The sequence below is a fragment of the Cnephaeus nilssonii genome (genome assembly GCF_951640355.1).
Source record: "Cnephaeus nilssonii genome assembly, chromosome: X".
Taxonomy (NCBI): Eukaryota; Metazoa; Chordata; class Mammalia; order Chiroptera; family Vespertilionidae; genus Cnephaeus; species Cnephaeus nilssonii.
Window position 1 is genome coordinate 45282746 of NC_137071.1, and position 24244 is coordinate 45306989.

The following is a 24244-nucleotide window of genomic DNA, read 5'->3' on the forward strand; positions in this document are numbered from 1 at the left end:
TCAATGGACAAAAACTAAAACTATTCACACTAAGAACAGGAACAAGACAGGGATGTCCATTCTCACCTCTCCTGTTCGACATAGTATTGGAAGTACTAGCCATTGTGATCAGACAAGAAGAAGAAATAAAAGGCATCTAAATTGGAAAAAAAGAAGTAAAACTGTCCTTATTTGCAGATGACATGATATTGTACATAGAAAGCCCCAAATATTCCATCAAAAAACTACCAGGCTTAATAAATGAATTCGGCAATGTAGCAGGATACAAAATTAACACCCAGAAATCTATGGCTTTTCTATACACCAATAATGAACTCACAGAAGGAGAAACTAAAAAAGCAGTACCATTTACCATTGCAATAAAAAAAAAATTAAGATAGCTAGGAATAAACTTAACCAAGGAGATACAGGACCTGTACTCAGAAAATTTCAGAATGCTGAAAAAAGAGATAGAGGAAGACATGATCAAATGGAAGAGTATACCATGTTCATGGATTGGTAGAATCAACATCATTAAAATGTCCATACTACCCAATCTATAAATTCAATACAATCCCCATTAAAATACCAACAGCATACTTCAAAGACCTAGAACAAATCTCCTAAATATCATCTGGAATAATAAAAAAAAAAAGACCCCAAATAGCTACAGCAATCTTGAGAAAGAACAACAATGTCGGAGGGATCACAATACCAGATATCAAGCTTTACTACATAGCCATTGTTTTCAAAACTGCCTGGTACTGGCACAAGAACAGACATATAGACCAGTGGAACAGAACAGACAACCCAGAAATCGACACAAGCCGTTATGCGCAATTAATATTTGACAAAGGAGGCAAGACCTTACAATAGACTCAAGACAGTCTCTTAAATAAACGGTGTTGGGAAAAGTGGACAGATACTTGCAAAAAAATGAAACTAGACCACCAACTTACACCATACACAAAAATAAACTCAAAATGGGTAAAAGACTTAAACATAAGATGGAAAACCATAAAAATCATAGAAGATGCCATAGGTAGCAAAATATCAGACATTTGTTGTAGCAACATATTTAATGATACAGCTCCTAAGGCAATGGAAACTAAGGAGAAAATAGACAAATGGGACTATATCAAAATAAAAAGCTTCTGCACAGCAAAAGAAACCATCAACAAAACAACAACAAAGCCCACTGCATGGGAGAACATATTTGCCAATGTTATTTCCGATAAGGGTTTAATCTCCAACATTTACAGGGAACTCATACAACTTAACAAAAGGAAGATAAGCAACCCAATCAAAAAATGGGCAACAAACCTAAATAGACACTTTTCGAAAGAGGACATTCAGAAAGCCAAGATACATATAAAAACATGCTCAAAGTCACTAATCATCCAAGAGATGCAAATCAAAACAACAATGAGGTACCATCTCACACCTGTCAGAATCGCTATCTTCAACAAATCAATAAACGACATGTGCTGGAGACGATGCAGAGAAAAAGGAACCCTCCTTCACTGCTGGTGGGAATGCAGACTGGTGCAGCCAATGTGGAAGACAGTATGGTGTTTCCTCAAAAATTTAAAAATGGAACTGCCATTTGACCCAGTAATACCACCTCTAGGAATATATCCCAAGAAAACAGAAACACCAATCAGAAAGGATATATGCACCCCTATGTTCATAGTAGCATACTTTACAATAGCTAAGATTTGGAAACAGCCTAAATGCCCATCAGCAGATGAGTGGATTAGAAAACTGTGGTACAGCTACACAATGGAATAGTACGCTGCTATAAAAAAAGGAAGGAATTCTTACCATTTACAACAGCATGGATGGTACTGGAGAGCACTGTGCTAAGTGAAATAAGCCAGTCAGTGAAATAAAAATACCATATGATCTCACTCATTTATGTATAATAAAGAACATTATAAACTGACTAGAAGCCCGGTGCACAAAATTCGTGCACGGCGGGAGGTTGACCCTCAGCCCAGCCTGTACCCTCTCCAATCTGGGACTCCTGGAGGGATGTCTGACTGCCCGTTTAGGCCCACTAGGATTGGGCCTAAACGGGCAGTCGGACATCCCTCCAGGGGTCCCATATTGGAGAGGGTACAGGCTGGGCTGAGGGACAACCTCCTTCCGTCCACGAATTTCGTGCACCGGGCCTCTAGTTATATATAAAAGCCTAATATGCAAATTGTCCCCTCGGGCGTTCAATCGGGGGACTGGGAGTTTGATCGCTTGCCAATTCCTTCTTGCTTGACATCTATTAGGTGACAACATAGCTTCCACAACAGCTCCAACTCTCCAAAAAAAATGAGCTAAATATATCCTCGGATGTGTCACACAGTTTGGCTCTGGTTCCACCAGAGACCACACAAAGGCTTGATTCAGTGGCTGTTCCTCTCTGGCAAGGGCATTCTTGTAAGAGAACTAAAAACATCATACTGTGGGCAAATCTGACAAGATCCCAAAAATATGAATCAAAGGGTACAAATGCTTTCCCTGTCATGTGTCTAAGGGGGGGTGACTGAGTCTTTATTCTGCAGTCTCCAGGGGACAGCCCAGCATTCTGCACTGCAGGATGAAAGACCCATTATTAACAGAGATAGACTGAGCCTTATTTATCCTCCCTTGACCTTGGAGAGAGGGGAGCAAGTTGCATGGTGCTGAGAAGGGAAATAATGGTGGAAAGGGCTTTGCTAATCAAGTGATAGCTAAAATATACACATACTGGTATGGAGGACACAAATTTTGTGTGTGCTGGGGACTTTTGAGAGGTGAGAGGGATAGAAAGAGTTAACCAAAGAGGGTTTTAGCATAGGTAGACAAAGAACTCTAAAGCTAGTAGACAAGAAACTAGGAGAAAAGGGCAAAGAAGTAGATAATACTTGATCTATCCTAGTCACCAGAAATAAAGACTTAGATTAACTCAATATAAGAAATGTCAAAGTGCATGGACTTAGAGCCAAGAAACTTGAGTTCAAATCCTGGATTTGTCACTTGCTTTTGTCACTGTAAAATAAGCCTAATAATAATCACCAACAAGGTTTAATTAATGTTCCAGACTAGAAAAATAATGTTGTCAACCCTAACAGTGAAAAGTGAAGATGTGGCTGATAAGAGTTGAGGGTTAAGAGGTAGTAAAGCTACAGTAAAAAAAAAAGGTTAATGGAGTAAGAAATAAGGGTCTAAATATATTAAAGTACAGGTAAGCAAAAGAAGCACTAGAATGATGTTATAATTATCAAAAATTGCAAGAAGAGAAAAAGAAGAAGGTATGAGCAATGCTCTCCTGTATTCATAGCATAAAGAAATAAATTATAAACTTGATAAAGAAATAGCAATATAAGCATATTTTTTTTCAAAAGTACAAAAATAACCATCAAAATAATAAATGTTTCTATCAGACAGATGGGGTTGAAAAAATACAGAAGATGGAATAAAGCAGAAACCTGATAGGGTACATGAAGGTGCCCACTGTATGATGTTTTTAAAATGGTTAAAAATGAATGCCTATGAGGAGTAGAGAAATATGGGAGACTGTTGAGATATTTACAGATCCTATTGTACTACTTTATATATATTTTTTAAATATATTTTTATTGATTTCAAGGAGTAAGGGAGAGGGAAAGAAATAGAAACATCAATGATGAGAGAGAATCATTGATCGGCTGCCTCCTGTTTCAAAAAATTGAATCCTGTTTTAAAGGAAATAGTGCCACAAAAGTCCACCAGATAAAACAGATCCAAGGGAAATTGCTTTGGCTAAAGTAGGGAGTTAGGAGCACCACCTAAACAGTTTCTGGATGGGGCGTAGGGGGACCTCTGATGGAGATGATACCTGTGAAATCATCTAGCCGGTGATTTCATGCTTGGGAAGGCAATCAGAAGCCATTGCACAACAGAAGCTATTTCCCAAGGCATCACAATGGTTAACCTGATGGGAATTGGTTATCTTTGTGAAATGACTCATTAGAAAATAGCCTTCTGACAGTTTGTTATTGAATGGCCCTATCTATTGGGATGCAGTCACCCAAGTGGAACCGACAACAGAGTTCACTGGCCTGCAAATGGACTCTGCAAAGTAACTTGCATTAGCCTGTTACATCTCTGACCAATAGCTCAGAATCTATCCATAGGAGAAAAATTATTATTTGAGTATCACAATTCACTCCCCTCCATACTTGTCCCATTACCTTTCCACAGATTTCACACAAAACAATTATTTCAAGTGGTAATAGCATCAGTGTCATTTGAAAAGGTTAATCGTGTTTGATAACCAAGATGTTTATTCACAATGTGTCCCCTCTTAATTCTAAGAACTTTGTTATTTTGTGAACTTTTAAAAAAATATCTATGACAAAAAGACATCGCCAACATCCTGCACTGCCACAGACACAAATCTGGAGGCCTGGTGACATGAAACCTCTCCATAAATCAGTAGCCACCTGGGAAACATTCATTGCCTCTACCCTTTATTTTTGCCTCACTCATTAAGTTCTATTTTTTTGATTTGTAAATCAGAGTAAGGCCATCATAAATTGGAAAATTTCATTGGAAGCATTCTATTCTCCCCATTTTGCTGCCAAAGATAATGATGATGGTGATGATGGTGATGGTGATGATGATGATGATGATGATGATGGCGACGATGACAACAATGACAGAAAACAGGTACTGTTTTCAGGTACTGTTTCAATAACTTTATATTAGAATTTAAAAATCACTCAGTCACATTAAAAAAGGAAAAAAGATTTCCATTTTATATCCCACATATGAGTGAAATCATATGGTTCTTAACTTTTTCTGTCTGACATATTTTGCTTACTTTCACCTGACAAATTTAATTTTAAAAATCCCCCCAAAGGGAAAAAGTCAGGTGAAATCAGCTTCAATAATATATTTTATTTAACCCAATATATCCAAAATTATATCATTTAAACATGTAACAAATATAAGATATTAATGAAACATTTCCATTTTTTCATATTATCCTCGGAATAGTTTACATATACAGCACACTAAATTCTGATATGCCAATTTCAATTATTAACAGATGCAAATTTAGTTAATTACCCTGATAATTACAAACAGAATAGTTGATTAAGAGTTATTTGTCCATGGTTCATGTCGTACACATGAGAAAAATGAAGCCTAGAGAGAAGTGGTATTTCTCATAAAGGGAAATGAGCCCTAGTCTTACAACCAGAAGAACTGAATTCAAATCCAACCTCTGCCACTTCCTGGTTGAATGCCTCAGACATTACATTTCACTGAATCTTGGTGTCTTCATCTGTAAACATGGGATAATAACCTCTACTGTACAAGTCTTCTCTGGGGTTTAAATGAGAATATACATCTATATTTTTAAGGTCCTACAAAGCACATACCACCACCAATAAAGTCAGAGGAGCCATCTCCCAGCAATGCTGGGTGTATCAGTCTGGGCCCAATCAAGAGATAGAAATCAGTATAAAGAATTCATAAACTACAAATTTACTAAACTAAAAAAAAAAAAGGAAATACAAGATATAAGGAAACTAACTCTGTACAGTACCACAGGCTGAGGAAAGGTACCCCAGGGAGAATGAATTTGGAAGGGGTTTAGATCTCACTGAAAAAGATAAATAATTTAAACCACTGAGGAGCAGAGAAGTTAGTTAGCTTGGCCTGATGGTCTGCAGTAACTAAGTAAGAAGGATGCAACTCTCCAGAATGCAGATGGGGAAAAGACAACCAGCAGCCAGTGGAAAAGGTATACAGAGAGGATGGGAAAATCTCTAGATTGAAGTGAGCTTTGCAGGGCCAGCCTGCTTCAGTGGGAACATCTTAAAGGTGCAACCAGGCTGTATGAGGGCTGGCAAAGGAAGCATGGAGTAGCAGCTCTTTCATAAGCCTTTATTCAGCAGATGTGCCACATAGGGGACCTACAGAGGAAAGATAGGGGAAAGCATGGGTGGGGAGCCCTTCAGGGAGAGACCTGCAAAAAGATTATCACCAGGCCAGGCGGAGGCTTTGAAGTTACTGAGGGACCATGTATTCCGGGTGTGTGGCGCGGCCAGAGTCCCACCAATATCTCACTCCCACTCTACTGTCCCACCTGTGCAACAGCCAGAAACTTTAGGAATACCCTTCCTCCATCAATGTCCTCCTAGCACCCTCTGCCGAGAAAACTTAACATCTTGTGCACTGTAAAGGAGAGATGTTCAAAGGAATTCTGTTTACTTTCATAGAACAGGTATTGCGGAGTGTTCAAACTGAGAGACAATAAATTAATAAAACAGAGGGGTAGACTGGAAGCTACACTTTCTTGTCCTAATTTCAGGGCTCTGTCTGCTACCTTACATTTTACTACTAGGATAATTTTAGATAGTTTCTTGAAAATGACTCTCACACCAAATGTTGATCACTTTCATTGTATGTGTACAGGTTGGCCCCACTGATAAAGTAAAGAAAAAAAACTGATAGGAATTTAACCTTTCCGAGTCTCAGTTTTTTCATTGGGATAATGGATATTATACATCCTACAGGTTTGCTGTAATAATTAAGGAAGGCAGTGTATGTAAGATCCTCAGCCCAGGCCTGTGACATAGGAAGTATATAATAGAAATTCATTTCCTTCCCCTCAGATGACATGAGGTCAAGCACTGCAGCAAATTCTTCCTTTCCTTTTTCCTATTCCCATCCAGGAATGAATGTAAACCATGTGTAAAGGTTTTTATGTCATCTATCCTTCATCCTTTTTATTTAGTATTGTGTAACAATTATCAAGTCAATTAGCAAGTAGTTAATTATTTTCATACCACACTTGTGATTGTAAAGATTATTCTCTCCTATTATATACTTGTCCAATTAAGTATTTAAGTTAATAAGACTCCAGATGAACTGAGTGGAATCCAGAATTGCTGTGCTGTCCAGAGAACTGACTTTGCTTGAATGCCAATCACTCAAATAATGCCCATGTCAACTTGAATGATGACATCAGGCAGTGGGAGCACTTCTACTAGTCTGCTATTTCTTCTCATAACTTGCTACTTTCATATCCAAACTGTCATGATATCCCAGATAATAACCACTGAATGCTGTGTTCTTACTACTAAAATGGCCAGATGCTTGGTCAAGTTGCTACATTTAGTTCTGGTAGACACTCTTGATTATATGGTGCATACATATTGTAGCTCACAAAACAGGCCTACACCTAGCTGATAAGAATAAATTAAATGATTATTCATACCCCTTTATGAGAAACTGGGAAATCAGTATTCTATAAGTAGTCAAGCTGAGATTAACTGGCATAAAGCTGTCCAACTGAAATTTCTACATTGAAGGAAATGTTCTATATTTGTGCTGTCCAATGTAGTGGTTACTAACTACATGTGCTGATTGAGCACTTGAAATATGACTGGTATTACTGAGCAACTGATTTGTTAATTTATTTTATTTGCACAGCTATCAGCTACTATATTGGACAGCACAAATCTGGATATTATGGCTTAATGGAATGGGAGATTTGAAGCTAAAAAGATCCTTAGATCTAAATCTTGGCTACTGTCACTAACTATATAACTTTAGTCATGTTCTTTCCCTTGTCCAAATCTTAGACCTCATTTGTAAATGTGTCCTAAAATTTAGCCCTTCAGATGTGTCTGCTGATAATACCAGAATCTCACAGGTCTGTTGTAATTAGAGAATTAATATAAAGCATCTAGCCCAGTGCTCAGTACATAATGAGTAGTCTTCACTTTTAAAAAATATATTTTTTATTGATTTCAGAGAGGAAGGGAGAGCGAGAGATAGAAACATCAAAATGAGAGAAAATAATCCATCAGCTGCCTCCTGCACGCCCCCTACTGGGGATCAAGCCCACAACCCGGGCATGTGCCCTGACGGGGAAGCATGACCTGCTTGGTTCATAGGTCAATGCTCAACCACTGAGCCACAGCAGCCAGGATAAGTAGTCTTTAAATAATAGCTATTATTACCAAACTCCTCATTTGCCAGATGGAGAACCTGAAACTCCCAAAGGAGAAGTGTCTTGTCCAGAGATACATAACTAGTTGAAAGCATAGCCAGAAGCTAATTAATTTTCTCATCTGTTTTGATTACGAGTTTTCTTATAGAGATAAACCCTTCTCACCCCAGAAAACTGAAAAGTGGTTGCCTAACAACTATTCAAGTTCTGTAAAAAAAATGCATGTTATGCATATAAAGCAAATGTACCTTGGTGAAGCCTATTTGCTCCTTCCGAAAACTTTCCAGGGGTTTGATCAGCAAGTCACTAGCATTGTGTACCTAGAGAAAAGAAAGAACACACAAAACAATTTTTAGTTTAGCAAAATCAGATTCAAGATTCCTTATTACTAGGGCATTTCTTTGTAATACACCATCCTGTAAAATGTTAACTAGTGTGCTGAGTCTTTGGGTTTTGTTGCTGTCATTTTCCTATATCGGTCTCTTAAAATCAAATGCTTTGAGAGGAAATGAGAGAAGGAATATTGGAGGCATTTCTCTGTAATTCTACCAGTAGTCTGATCAGATATTTTAATTGAAAAATATCCAAATTAATCAACAAAGGACAAGTGCTGGTGAGGATGTAGAGAAAAAGAAACCCTCATGCACTGCTGGTGGGAATGCAGACTGGTGCAACCACTATGGAAAACAGTATGGAGTTTCCTCAAAAAACTAAAAATGGAACTGCCATTTGACCCAGTAATCCCACTTCTAGGAATATATCCCAAGAAACCAGAAACACCAATCAGAAAGAATATATGCACCCCTGTATTCATAGCAGCACAATTTACAATAGCTAAGATTTGGAAACAGCCTAAGTGCCCATCAGTAGATGAGTGGATTAAAAAACGGTGGTACATCTACACAGTGGAATATTATGCTGCTCTAAAAATGAAGGAACTCTTACCATCTGCAACAGCATGAATGGACCTGGAGAATATTATTCTAAGCAAAATAAGCCAGTCAGAGAAAGATAAATATCACATGATCTCACTTATTTGTGGAATATAATGGACATAAACTAATGAACAAAGATAGATCCAGAGACATAGAAGCATCGAACAGACTGTCCAACCTCAGAGGGAAGGTAGGGGGAGAGGTAAGAGAGCAACCAAAGGACTAGTATGCATGCATATTAGCATAACATATGGACACAGACAGTAGGGGGGTGAGAGCATGTGCTGGGAGGTGGGAATGGCTGGCGAGAGGTCAATGGGGAAAAAAGCAGACACATGTAATATTTTAAACAGTAAGAAATTTTTTAAAAAAGAAAAATATCCAGAGTCATGTCCAGAAATACACAAAGGAGGCCTGAAGTATGTGCTGTAAGTAGAAAAGAGAATGAAAAATACATGAAAAGGCCAATTGCACCAAGCACAAACGACTTCATGGGAGGCAAATGAGTTAGCAATAATAGCATCAGAATAAATTGTTCTAGTCTCCTTCTAGTATGTCATAAAACCAGAACATTTCCTTCAGAATTTTGAGTATTATTAAAAGCAACACACAACACTAGACCAGGCCTCCCAATTACATTATAGATGCTCAGAAGCTGATAGGAACAGCCTGTCCAGGTACTAAAATATTGGCATTGATATGTTCTAGAGATAAAAAAACATCATCTCCAAACCAAATCCCTTATTCAATGGGCAGATAGAGATATATAAAACTTTATCTTCATGTAAACCTCTTGGTATATGGCATCTGCCCAAGGCAGCAAATGGGTTTGTTTCTTCAGTGGTGTGAATTATTTGCACTTTATTGGAGGACTTTAGCAAATGCATCTGAAGGGGTGGATTTTAGGACGTGTTGCATTAATTTTGATCTACTAAAAGACGTGGAAATGAGGGACTGGCTTTCTTGTCAGATAAGACATAAAGTATCAGTAAGACAAAATAACGAAAATAGAAGACAGAGTAAAAAGCCAATTTTGACCAGTCCTGTATTCTCCAAACTAAGAAGCAATTTTTAAACTACCACCAAAAAGCATGGCAAATTGGGGTTTTGTATATATATTTATCCAGGTCCTACTATTGCAGAAAACCAGAGAAAAACCAAACAACGCTTAGAGAAATGGAGTCACAATTTATTATTATTACACACAGACCCAGAGAAAAATGCCTTTCAAATTCTGGGCAAAGAAACATGAAGGAAGCTTCCCTATTTATACTTTTTCTAGTTCTTTGTCTCCCAAATAAGGGTTTTTCCGGTCCCTTTTGCAAGTTCTTAAAGAACCCTATGTGCTGGGGCTTTGAGACCTCAACCAAAGGCCTGGCCTGGCGCCAGCACTGATAACTTCATCTGGGGAAGGTTTATGGCCTCTCTGGAATGGGAGTAGTCTTATTTTCCTTGTTATTTAAGCAAGCAATCATTTACAGAAGCCAAAATAGCAGGGTTAAAATTTCAAACAGCAGTTTTTATATAAGATGGATACTTCATTCCCCACTGGTTTTATGTACATGAGTCAAATCATTGACTCTTTTGGGTCATTATTGAGGTCGGAGTTATATTGACCCCTGAGGACTATGAGCTTGATAGAATTAATTTTCTGCTGAATAAAGTTAGTGGGCCTGTTTATAAGATAAGGGCCCAGAATGAGGGCCAGGAGTAATCTCTAGAGGGCAGGAAGAGTACTGGATTCTCTATTTTGCCTGGGCTGTCTTAAGCCGGGTGTGATGAAGCCACGTCAGGATCCCGTTGACCATGACTGCCGTGGGGGTGGTCCTTCCCAGGTAGAAGTCAGTCCTTGGGTGGAAAATTTCTTTACCTAAACAGAGTCACCAGGAAGGAAGGGATGAACCAGATCATAAGTTTGTACAGGAAGAGTGTCTCAGACGTGCTTCTGGACTGCTTTCTGGGTGGACTGTAAAGCCTGTAAGAACTTGAATAAAGATTGGTTATGGATTTCAGCTTTTCTAGATTGGGTTTCTGTGTAAGCTGGTGAGGTGGGTAGGTCAGGGTCTGGAAGAGTCACTAGAATCTATAGAGGCCCCACTGGTTTTAGGGCAGCCTCCTGGCTGCTTCGTCTGCTTCCTTGACAAGTATAGCAGTGGCTGCTCCTGCTCGGAGGCAGGCGGGCTACATAGATGCAATGGGGTCAAGTTTTTTTTTTTTTTGATAAGTAGGCTACTGGCCTTTTTAGGGGCCAAGACTTTGGGTGAGAACCCCTTTGTATACACCCTTTGTCTTACATACGTAGAGGGGGAAAGACTTAGTTACATTTGGTAGCCTCAAGATCCTGGCTCTGAATTCTTTCAGGAAAAATGGACGTCAGTGGTGTTCCTCTGGCTACTTCCATGCTTAAGAGGGGCAGAGTTTTCTTTCAGAGCCAAGATATCCTTACTGTCTGTCAGAGGGACAATGAGGCCTGGACACAGAAGGAGGTGGGCTTGTGACCTGGCGGAGCCAAACTGTAACAAATGGTCTGGTGGAAGGGAAAAAATTTTTCAGTTTTAATAACTTCTATTGAAATAGAATTTTTCTCCTTAAAATTATCCCTCTGTTTATTAAAAGAGCCAAATCAAGACTAGTTTATCTATTGCATTCAATTTGCCCTGATTGTTTGCATAAACATAATAAGAATGGTAATTGACCACCCTTGCCGGAATTTCATGATTGAATCTTAATGTGCCCCATAGGGCCAGGAAGCCAAGCCATCCCGCTGCCTTCAGGCCCGCCTGCAGTATCTGCTGAGTTAGGTGAATCCCTCACCTGTAGGGACTCCACTCGGGCCGCGCCCTAGGCTTCAAGGCCTATCTCAGCAGCCCTCTTACTCATTGCGGCCAAGAGTGCATGGGGGTCTGCAGGGACACAGAGGCACCCTTATTGCTCCCCTTCTACTCTGACCAACCACCAGCGATGGTAGCACATGGGCCTGATGCTCCAGAGCCAGCTATTTTCAGGGCTACTAAGCAGGACACCAGGCTTTTTCCATGGCACTTTTATTGGCTTCAAGTCTTCAGAGTCCAGACAGGGCTCTTTAAAACATGATACTCAAATCAAAGTTCTCGGTTAATAAAACCACTATTGGAAACCGGTCTTACTGAATTTATGCAAAGAAATGCATTGCCATGATTTATTTATTAAGTATTGCCAAATTTCAGAGGAATTATATAAGGAGATAAATATACTGACCTGCTTTAAGATTTTCTGATTTTCCTTGACAGTCCTTTCTATGGACTCTTTAGAGTAATATTTTTCTAAATGTATTATAACAAAACAGTAACTGCCTTTAAATGACAAGAAGAAATTTAAAACGTGTCTATACCCAAATAGATAGTCACAGCTGTTCCTGTAGTAGGGTTCCCCCTACTTGACTTGTCCTTAAACTATATATGGTCTCTGTGAGGGGTGACATGCCCTCTCAGAACAGACTAAGGGAACTTTATCCCTTCTCAGGCTCTCGCATATCACAGGACCTCATGGGGTCTGTAATTCCTGTGACAGAGAGCTGGTACTCACTACTTTCCTCTGTTCCAAATAGGTCTCCCCCAGTTTCCTAAAGTTGAGGTCTGTGCCACCCCTGACATGGGTATAGTCACATAGGCCTGCAAGGCAGTATACAGGCTGCCAACTGTCTAGCAATAGAGACCAAAACCTGATAGGTATTTTTCCTTGCCCATTTGGGCACCTGTCCTTTTGGCAACTATATTCAAATCTGCAAGAGAATTAAAGGTTAATATAACATATTTACATAATGAAGTAAAACATTGCCCCTGTGGCCTCGTCTGGCAGCCAAATCTTCTGCTACCAAATATGATACATGGTAGGGCTATGCAAACAACTCAAGGAGGTGACCAAAGTCCATTATACAATTTTCTGCAGGCCACTGTCAGGGCTGTGTATGGTGGCCAGTTTTTCTTTCTAGCCACAAACACAGTCTGTCCAATTTCCCTAAAATGTATTCTGGCACGGGAGAAAGTTGTTTGCTGCACACAGGCAGCTTAACCCCTATACAACTGGGCTAGGACCTCTGCCCAGCAAACTGCAGTCTATAAGTTCAATATGCAGCCTCTGGTCCTCCTAACCCAACGGGGTCTCGGCCAGTCCCTCAGTCAGACTCCTCCTCTCTGGGAGAGTCTGAAAGTCCTGAGCTGCTCTTGTAGTCCTGAACCCTTGCAGCACATGTGCAAATGGGAAACTTTACCAGCTTCATCCCCAGCCACTTTCACAAATCCTAGGGCCCGTTGCTTGTCTCCCTTTCCTATTGTGAAGCAGAGGAAGACAATTCCTACAGAGGGGAGAAATAGAAACAGCGGGAGTTTCAGAGAAAACTACAGACTACCGCTATAGCAGTCCTCCCTCCCAGAGGCTGGGGTCTGACCCGTGGATAAAATGACTCTTAGTTAGACTGGAAAAGAAGGCAGAGGATGACAAGGGTGTGCAGGGAAATTTCTTGTAAACTGAAAGCCTGGAAGCCCTCCTGAAAGAAAAGATCTTTAATCTAGTCACAGATGCTGTCAGGATCAGGAGTGAGGGAGGAAGGGAAAGACCAGGTTATGTCCTCTAGGAGGATCCTAATAAATAACTGAAAATGGCAAGCCAAACAAGACATACAAGATATATAACCAGGGTAGACAGGGTTTATGAATAGATGATTATGATAATACTAGAGGCCCGGTGCACGAAATTCATGCACGGGCGGGGGGGGGGGGGACGGGTGGTCCTTCAGCCCAGCCTGCACCCTCTCCAATCAGGGATCCCTCTCACAATCCAGGACTGCTGGCTCCCAAATGCTCACCTGCCTGCCTTCCTGATTGCCCCTAACTGCTTCTGCCTGCCAGTCTGATGACCCCCTAACCACTCCCCTGCCAGCCTGATTGATGCCTAACTGCTCACCTGCCAGCCTGTTTGCCCCTAACTGCCCTCCCCTACAGGCCTAGTCACCCCTAACTGCCCTCCCCTGCAGGCCTGGTCCTCCCCAACTGCTCTCTCCTGCAGGCCTGGGTCCCTCCCAACTGCCCTCTCCTGCTGACCATCTTGTGGCGGCCATCTTGTGTCCACATGGGGGCAGCCATCTTGTGTGTTAGAGTGATGGTCGAGTTGCATATTACTCTTTTATTAGATAGGATAGAGGCCTGGTGCACAGGTGGGGGCTGGCTGGTTTGCCCTGAAGGATGTCCCGGATCAGGGTGGGGATTCCCTTGGGGCGTGGGGCAGCTTGGGCGAGGGCCCTGTGGTGGTTTGCAGGCTGGCCACGCCCCTTGGCGACCCAAGTGGAGGCCCTGGTATCTGGGGTTTATTTATCTTCTACAATTGAAACTTTGTAGCCTGGAGCAGAGCCAAGCCTTCTGCTTGCTCCGGTGGCAGCAGCCATTTCTGTTGGGATTTATTTATCTTCTATAATTGAAACTTTGTAGCCTTAAGCGGAGGCCTGGGCCGGCCAGGGTGTGCAGAAAGCTTGGCTTCCTCCATCGCTGGGGGCAACCCTAGCCTCCTGCTCTTTCCAGCTCTGCGGCTGCCGCCATTTCTGTTTGGATTTATGTATCTTCTATCATTGAAACTTTGTAGCCTTGAGTGGAGGCCTAGGCCAGCAAGGGCAGGCGGAAAGCTTGGCTTCCTCCATTGCCGGGAAACCCAAGCCTCCCTCCTGCTCTCTTTGGCAGTAGCCATCTTGGTTGGGTTTATTTGCATATTTGCTCCTGATTGGCTGGTGGGCATGGCTGGTGGGTCTAGCAGAATTATGGTTAATTTGCATATTACTCTTTTATTAGATAGGACTAGTTGGATTTCTTTTTAACATTTCTCTTTTCCTTTATAAGTTTCACATTTTCAAATTAGCCTTTAAAACTTTTCTTTGTCCTTTAAAAATGCATAGCCATGCCTCAGACTTTCTATTCAGTAATTCCTTATTCTTTTTTTTTAATTTCTTTCTTGATTAAGGTGTCACATATTTGTCCTCATCCCCCCATTCCCATCCCACACCCCTCCCCATGGATGCCCCAACCCCCTGTTGAACTTAACCATTGGTTAGGCTCATATGCATGCACACAAGACCTTTGGTTGATCTCTCCCCCCTCCCCCCACCCTCCCCTATCCTCCCTCTGAGGCCCGATAGTCCGATCAATGCCTCCTTATTTCTGGTTCTGTTCTTGTTCATCAGTCTATGTTGTTCATCATTTCCCCTAGATGAGCAAAATCATGTGTCACTAGAGATATACTTATAAGAATTGAATGTGAGACGAGCAATAATAGTTATGCTGACAGGCAAATGAATCAGTCTGTAGTGAGTTTCTTTCTGGACCAACAGTACTTTTGAGACCCAATATCAATGTCCACCAGTTCCTTATGAGTACATGTCGGCACTGACCCCTCAGCTCTGGATGGTGGACAAATGGTGGTAATGCAGGTCCGACTCCCTCTGGTTTGGTCTTGGCCAGACCCAGGGGCATGGCTACACCCGGATCCAGGGCCCCACGGCCTCACCCGGACCTGGGACCCAGGCTCACCCGGATCCAGGGGCGCACGGCCTCACCCGGACCTGGGACCCAGGCTCACCTGGATCCAGGGGCCCACTGCCTCACCCGGACCCGGGACCCAGCCTCACCCGGATCCAGGGGCACACGGCCTCGCCCAGACACAGGATTCAGCTTCACCTGGATCCAGGGGCGCATGGCCTCACCCGGACCCAGGGGCGCGTGGCCTCTCCCGGACCCGGGATCTAGCTTCCCCCGGACCCAGGGGCACGTGGCCTCACCCGGACCCAGGGGAGCGTGGCCTCACCCGGATCCAGGGGCCCACGGCTTCACCCAGACCCGGGACCCAGGCTCACCCGGATCCAGGGGCCCACGGCCTCACCCGGACCTGGGACCCAGGCTCACCGGATCCAGGGGCCCACGGCCTCACCCGGACCCGGGACCCAGCCTCACCCGGATCCAGGGGCACACGGCCTCGCCCAGACCCAGGATTCAGCTTTACCTGGACCCAGGGGCGCATGGCCTCACCCGGACCCAGGGGCGCGTGGCCTCTCCCGGGCCTGGGACCCAGCCTAACCCGGATCCAGGGGCACACAGCCTCGCCCGGACCCAGGATCTAGCTTCCCCCGGACCCAGGGGCATGTGGCCTCTCCCAGACCCAGGGTCGCGTGGCCTCACCCGGATCCAGGGGCGCGTGGCCTCACCCGGACCCGGGACCCAGCCTCACCCAGATCCAGGGGCACATGGCCTCGCCCAGACCCAGGATTCAGCTTCACCTGGACCCAGGGGCGCATGGCCTCACCCGGACCCGGGACCCAGCCTCACCCTGACCCAGTTCCCAGCCTCACCCGGACCCAGGGGCGCGCGGCTTCACCCGGATCCGGGACCCAGCGGGGTTTCGTCTTCTTGATCCCAATTCCTGTTGGTCAATTCCCTCTCAGCAATTCCTTCGGCCATTTTCTCAGAGCTCCAGGGCATCCACCGCAGAACTCGTTGGGCGGCGGGCTTGGCGAAGCTCCGGTGTGCCCGGTGCGCGGCGGCGGGCTGGTCCGGGGTGGCTGCGTCGGCCCTTGGGTCTGCAGCGGTGGCCGGTCGCCGAGCGTGCGCACCTGGCCGCTTCCGGGGCGTTGAGATTCTTGAAGGACTCGGAGGTCAGCAAGCGCGGAGTCTCCCACCCCATGTCTCCCAGGGGCTCGTCTGTCCGTGCTCGGCAGCGAGTGGAGCCTTCCCCTCAGCCGGAGACCGCTGGGGGAACTGCGCCGAGCACGATCCAGGCCGCCATTGTGTCGCCTGAGCCGTAGTTTTTAAAGTGTGGTCTTTGGGTCACCGGCATCAGCTTCATCCCGCGTACCCCTCTCTTTTATTCTAGTTGTAGAGCATCTGCTCAGTCAGCCCTCCGGTGGTTCTGGATGGTGTCTGCTCTGCTCTCCCGTCGTAGTCTCAAAATTGTTGTGGTAGGCAACAATCAGGCTTCTGCCCTATGCCTCCATCTTGGTCCTTCTTTGTATAGTTAAGTCTTGATTGTTGTTGGTGTCACTGGGAGGAATTGTCCTCCAGGCCACTTGGCTGTGCGGACCCTCTGTGTCTATAAAGGAAGAGTTGCTGTGCAGGAGACACGTTTATGGGCCGGGTCTTGGTGCAGCAAGGCTTTGGCGCTCACTGAGTCTGCCTCTTGAATGTGTCCCTTATGCGAGTGGTTGAAATCTGGTGTCATCTCACACCGACCACTAGATGCCCTCATTTCTGGGTCTCCAATGGAGTGTAGGTCAGCTACTGCCTGAGGCCACTCAGCAGGAATTACAGCATCCCTTATATTCGTGACCTGTTTCGGTGTCTTCCCCTTTTGGCTGCCTCCCTATCGCTCAGCTTCCCCAATCTCCCTAGGTGATCGCTCTTGATACCCCCCTTTGTGGGCTGAGTGCAAAGTCTTGGTGTTGTTAAGCCTTGATTGCTGTTGGTACACTGGGAGGATGTGACCTCCAGTCCAATTCGCTGTGAGGATCAGCTGTGTCTATGCCTGGAGACAGCCCCATTCAACTAGACTTGCAAAATTGTAAAAGCCTCTGTGTTCAGCTTGAATGGGGCGGAGTTACAGGGCGGAGCCTACAGCCTTGGCTTCCCGTCAGCCCCACCCTATGAGGTTCCTGTGTCTCAGTGTCCCTCTGTACTCCCAGCAAACACCTCTGAGAGAAAAGCGCCCTGGAGTTTCGCGCCCTGCCAAACAGTCTAGTCTCTCCCCCAATGAATCTGGATTCCCAGATTCTCGCCCGGAACTGGGTTTCCGTGTAGTCGGAACTGGGGCTCACCGCAGTCTGGCGCTTTTGTCTCCTTCCCACCAGGGCGATTCAGCGGCACAGTCAACAGACCATCCCCTGCGCACAATCCCGTGCGCGCCTCCGGTGCTCTGCCCTTCGCTGCTTCTCTGCATTTCTGCCTTACAGCCCAGTTTTCCCCAGTATGAGCCTGGCTTCCCCGGGTCTTTCCCAGAACTGGGGTTCAGTGCAGTTGGAACTGGGGTTCAGCACGGTCCGGAGCTTTTGTCTCCTTCCCGCTAGGGCAATCCAGCGGCACAGGCAACAGTCCCTCCTCTGTGCACATTCCCGTGCGCGGCTCCGGCGCAACTCCTCTGTGCCTCTGCCCCACAGCCCAGACTCCCCCAGCATGAGCCCGGCTTCCCAGGGTTTCGCCTGGAACTGGGGTTCAGTGCAGTCGGAGCTGGGATTCAGCACAATCTGGCGCTTTTATCTCCTTCCCGCCAGAGAACACCAGCCAGGCCGTCAGCCACCCCTTCCTCTCCGGCTCCGTCCTCCCCGCATGCGCGCTGGCTCGTGTCTCTGCCCGTGTCTCCATACCTCAGGCTTTTACGGCTTCTCTGATTTTCCTTGTGGTTTTCTCTTTCCTTCTAGTTGTGGGCATTTCAGTCAGCCAGCTTTCCTGTGGTTCTGGATGATGTCCGTTTTGACTTTTAGTGGTATTTTTGAAATTGTTGTGCCAGGCTGTAGGTTAGGTGTTTAACCTATGCCGCCATCTTGGTTTCTCCAGTAATTCCTTATTCTTAGAAACCTCAATCCTTTAATGATTACCAAAAAGTAAACAGCCAGCATTTCTTAGATTAACATTTATGAATATATTTAAATGTACTTTTACTTTCAAGAAAATATACCTTTAACAAAGTATAAGAGACCTTCCTCCTGTAATAAAACTAAGAGCAGGTAAATTAAAACATGTCTAGTAAAACCTGCTACATTCTTCCTTATGCAATTTCAAGTATATTGTATCGATTTAATTTAGTATTGGAAGGGTTAAAGAGGACAAAACAGGGGCAGAGAAAGATTTATTATGCTTTGTAGAAAGCTGTGGCCTTGAAGAAACCAGCCAGCAGAAATCAACAAACACTTTCTCCCTGCATTCCCCGCTGACGCCCCCCCCCCCACCCAAATTTCTGCATTAGCCATTTACTCTGTAGCAGGAGAAACAAGGCAAGTGGTCTGAGATCCTGTATATTCAGGCTTTTTACACTCAAGGACACATTCTTACTACCTTTGATCTCTCCAACTATCCCCCTCTCCCTGAGCCTAGGGCTCCTCTATCTCAGCAGGCTGAGAGTGAATCCCACTGCCTCTACCCTATCTCACACCTGCTCTGGAGCAGCCCTCGGCTCTCCTCCTCCCCTACTCCGGCACCAGCCTCAAAGTGCCCCCTTCGGGAGATTGCTGGTGCCAAATCTGGCTTCATGCCCAGGGCCATGCAGATAGCCTACGCTGGCAAGCGTTCCCCCCTAACCCCCCCGCCCTCTAGTCATAGCGGGTGCTGTCACTGACAGAGACCCACTGTAAATCCATAAGGAAGGGCAGGCAGGTGGCAGGTCTCGCAACCACATGATTCTCTGCTTGATAGAAGGGCTGAAAAAGCAGCCCACAAAGCAGTTTACCCAGGAAACCCATAAAAATTCAGCAGTCCTTCTCTCTCACCCTACACAGGCCATGAGAAAATGTACTAATCTTAACCCCATAAGCCTTAGTAGGGGAGAAAAGGGTAGTGGTCTAGCCTTTGTTTAAACTTCTCTGGGTTGCAACCTTTACAAATCTTATACCTCTAAATTAACCTTAGAATTTTAAAATTTTAACCTAATACAGTAAAATCACAAATCAGGGAAGTGCAAATTAAAAGTTCTCTACTGTACAAACAAGAGAGAAATTCCACTAGCTAATGGGGGCTAATTCCCTTCGTGATAGAGAGCAAACGTCTCTGGGATAAAAAGGAATACCAGCAGATGCTTGAGACCTTGGCAGTCTGTCACGGTGTTCAGCCTTTAATAAATCAAACGTTTTAACCAGACAAGTCAACAGAAGTACAGAATAAATTACAGAATAAATCAAAGTAGCTTTCGCTTTTACGCAGATTCTCACACTTACATTTGTATACCAGACAGTGCGAGTTTTTGACTTGCACCAGATATTTACTCAGAGTTTAAACAGTCCACCTGATTCCTAATCAATTGCCTGAGGAAGCCATATGACTTCCGGAGAGGTGATCAAGCTCCCCCTTCCACTCACTTGGAGTGGGCCTAACTGACTGGGGCCCCTACCTTACTGATTCTGTCAACAGGTCCAGAAGTGTCTGTCCACTCTCTCTAAATGCCAGCCGGGGTCTGGGCTGAGGTCTGGGAGTGCCTGGAGTCTCCTGGTTCAATTCTGCTAAATCAGCAGAGCGGTGCATCCCGGAGGCCTATCCGGTGCCCCAGGGTCCCAAACCCAGCCCACACACCGGAGGCCAAAAAAGCCAAGCACGGTTGATTTCCCAGTGTTTCAGGGAACCATTAATGTTGCAGAAACCCAGAGAAAAACCAAACAACGCTTAGAGAAATGGAGTCACAATTTATTATTATTACACACAGACCCAGAGAAAAATGCCTTTCAAATTCTGGGCAAAGAAACATGGAGGAAGCTTCCCTATTTAAATTTCTTCTAGCTCTTTGTCTCCCAAATAAGGGTTTGTCTGGTCCCCTTTGCAAGTTCTTAAAGAGCCCTATGTGCTGGGGCTTTGAGACCTCAACCAAAGGCCTGGCCTGGCGCCAGCACTGATAACTTCATCCAGGGAAGGTTTATGGCCTCTCTGGAATGGGAGTAGTCTTATTTTCCTTGTTATTTAAGCAAGCAAGCGTTTACAGAAGCCAAAATAGCAGGGTTAAAATTTCAAACAGCAGTTTTTATATAAGATGGATGCTTCACTACAGGCACTTTGGATCTCCTGTTTTATATCCAGGTATGAGTCAAGGTTCAATTAAATGGACAAACTTTTATCCAATCAAAGAGCTCCACTATCTGCCCTGGTTTGAAAAATAAAGACACCAGTGACTCTCGATTAAAAACAAGAATTGGTCGACTAAAAGTACCAGGCTGTCACTCTTTCCCCACATGCTCTATACTTCTGTGGATTATGGATTATGTGCTATTAACCTTGTATGCCCACATGGAAACAAATTAAGTCTTGGTATCAGATTCAGTGCAGGGAGTCATTTTTTGAACTTTGTAGAGATTTAAAAACATGGCCAAAAAATTTTGTGACGCTCCTCTCATTGTGAGGTTAGGTCTCTGTCCCCTACCTTGAATATGATGGACTTGTTACTGCATTGAAACAACAGAGTACAGAAGAAGTGATACTGTGAGACTTGCCACTTCTAAAGAGAGTAGCATGTGTCAAGTTGCTATATGAGTATTCATTCAGGTGAGCCCTGGCATATGCAGGCATTCAGGTTTTTTTTTTTATGTTCCAAGGGACATTTTGTTGCATAAGCAAGTGTCATGCCAACCCATAAGGCTACTGTTTTTTATATGTTTGGCCTGTCTCAGTCTAGAAAGTAGTGCATGATTGACCAAAATTGGAGTCTATAGTTTTCCCTTAATCACATTGGCAATATTGCTGCCAGTCTCCTACAAAACAAATAGATACTCTTCATCTCTTTGACACTAATTGGTTATTATGCTGCTTTCTGCCAAAACACAGAGCTAGAGATGTATGAAAAGGTCACACTGAAGCTTGTTTCTGTTTTCTTTTTCATTCTGTTTTATCCTTAAATAACTTAAAATTATAGCAACTACTTATTCTCTGTCAACTGTAATTAGAAAATAAATTAATTTTAAAAAGAATAAATCTAGCAACAACTCATAAATGCTGGCCCTTATTGCCCTTTTTGATCACTGTATCCATTTTGTGAGCTCTCTAGGAGAAAAATTCCTACCTGTTATCTCAGGGTAGAATCCCCAGAATAATAAGTGACATGCTAAACATATTAGTGAGTATATCTAATCATGTTTCTATTGAATGAAGCACATATTAACACTAGATAGGGCATTTAGCAAGGTAGAGATGGTATTCAATCCAGTAGTGCAAAACTGTTTAGGAATCTTTGATGGTTAATCAATTACCAAAAGAAGGCATGAAGGACAGACTGTTTTAAATATCATGGGCCACTTTAGGTTATTCTTGGCAGTCCTCAAAGACAAACCTTGAACACTGCCTATAAAATGCCCTTCAGAGTTATAAATGCATTTAGGCAAACCTCCTATCTTTAACCATACAGGAAGTCTGTCATTCAGACTGCTAAAGGCCACCTTCTAAGGTACTACAACCTCCCCTAGGGTATTGTTGAAGAAATCACAGCTAGGATGCTCCTTTTCATTTCTTCCCTCCATAGTTCTTTCCACAATTTAAATTCATTTCTGAGGGTGATTAGAACATATGCAATTGTCACATGCTAGGACTTTGAACTTCCTATTTGTTCTTCTAAAGCTTCTTTTGGTCTCTTCTTATAGAAAGGATAAAAAACTGATTTAAAAAAGCTTATTAATATCTCCCACATTATCTATACTGGGGTATTGGAGTCCAAGAAATGGAAGAGGTGCAGTCAAGAAATGAATTTTTGGCATATTGTGAAAGGACCTCATTGAGCCTAACCTTCACAGCATTCATGAAATCACTGGTAAATGGGAAATGAGGAGCCAACACTCAGTACATGACTGAAGAGTTGTGGAGACAAAAGGGCACAACATAATTAAAGATAGAAGAAAATAAGTCACTCTTTTGGCAAACAGCCAGCAAGAGGGGTGAGAAAAACAACATCTCAAAATATGAATCCTACTTCAATATTTGAGAACTTTGTAATTGGGTAAATAAAAGAGATCAAGGGCCAAAGAGAGCACAGCTGAGCTTTCTAATTGTATCTGAATAAAGTGGGGGTGAATGGCTTTGAGATCAACATTGGCAGGAGTCCATAAACTCTTCAGGCAGGAAAAAAAACATTTAGTAGAGTGTGGATTAGTTAGTAAGTCAGATTCCAGACTCCAAGAAAACTACCCATATTGGCCTTTCAGTACCCTTAGAAGCAAATATCTTGAACTAAGAAATTTCCCAAATGAAATTTCCATAAGCAAAATCATGGGAGCAACAAAAGGTAAGTAACTAAACACAACACACATAATCAGTGTTTTCTGATATTAATAAAACACTTTCATATTCATTATATTTGGAGTATTTAAAACAACTTTGGGAGTTGAAGATTATTTTCATCATTTTACATATAAAGAAGGAGAGACTCAGAGAAATATGTGATAAATCTAAAGTTAACAAGTAAATTAGTGGAACAGCCATTATTAGATCCTAATAGTCTCTAATTCTCTTACCTCCAAGCCCTGCCTTCAATGCTTCATCTCTAGAAGCCTAGATTAAATGACAGCAGTATTCTGAGAAGCCAGTACCACAATGTTGAAAAGGAAGAGTGATTACAGATGAAAGAACTCTTAATATGGGCTTAACAGAAAGGGTCTGCCAATAGGAAGACATCCTATGAGGGAAAGAGAAGGTAGAATTCTTTGTTGTCCTCCACAAAGTTCCAACAACCAAAGGAAGAAATGAGCAAAAGACCTGAACAAACACGCCTTACCAAAGATGATCTACATATATCAAATAAACATATGAAAAGATGCTCTACATCATACATCATCAGGAAAATGCAAACTACACTAGCAATGAGATCTCACTATACACCTATTAAACACATTGCGGACCAGTAGTTTTATTGCTAGCTTTACCCAATGGCCAGATAAGTTTCTATTGAACGAGTACAAAAAAATATTTTACATAAATGTTAATGGCACGCTTTAAAATTAAATACCTATTACATATTCTTACAAGCTTACTAGTATATCTTTTTAAAGAATTCTCATGATTGGCCACAAGCCTTAGAACAGAAAACCCGAGAATTCTCGTGATCCATCTGCAATGTGTTCAAAGGGTAAAATTCAAAATACCTGATAGCATCAAATCTGGCAAGGATGTGGAGCAACAAGAACCCTCATTCAATGCTAGTGGACATGCAAATGCTACAGTCACTTTGAAAGTTTGGCAGTTTCTTACAAAACTAGCCTTGCTATTGTCATACAATCCGGCAAATTCACCCTTTGGAATTTATCCAAAAGAGTTGAAAATTTATATCACAAAAATCTGCACACACGTTTATAGCACCTTTATTTGTAAATGCCAAAATTCGAAGCAATCAAGATGTCCTTCAATAGGTGAAAATATAAAGAAACTGTAGTACTTCCCTATAATGGAATATATGTCAGTGATAAAAGGAAATGAGCTCTCAAGCCATGAAAATATGAAGACATGAACAATCTTTAAATGCATATTGCTAAGTGAAAGAAGCATATCTCAAAGGTTACACACTGTATGAATCCAATGATATGACATTCTAGAAAAGATAAAACACAGTAAAAGGTAAGATCAGTGTTTGCCAAGGGTTCTTATATAAGGGAAGGAGAAAGGGA

General features: G+C 43.2%; 1 protein-coding gene across 6 annotated transcripts in view; it reads right to left on the bottom strand.

Moving 5' to 3' along the window:
- OPHN1 (oligophrenin 1) overlaps window positions 1-24244 on the bottom strand; it is a gene marked incomplete at its 3' end in the record, with an annotated part of 608646 nt that overhangs the window by 333429 nt on the left and 250973 nt on the right. For all 6 annotated transcript variants that reach the window (XR_013813217.1, XM_079765071.1, XM_079765074.1 and 3 more), the window contains exon 5: window positions 8212-8283. Coding sequence is in view for 5 of the 6 variants with exons in the window: in XM_079765071.1 (XP_079621197.1) it covers window positions 8212-8283 (72 nt within the window). The remainder of the gene's footprint in view (window positions 1-8211; window positions 8284-24244) is intronic.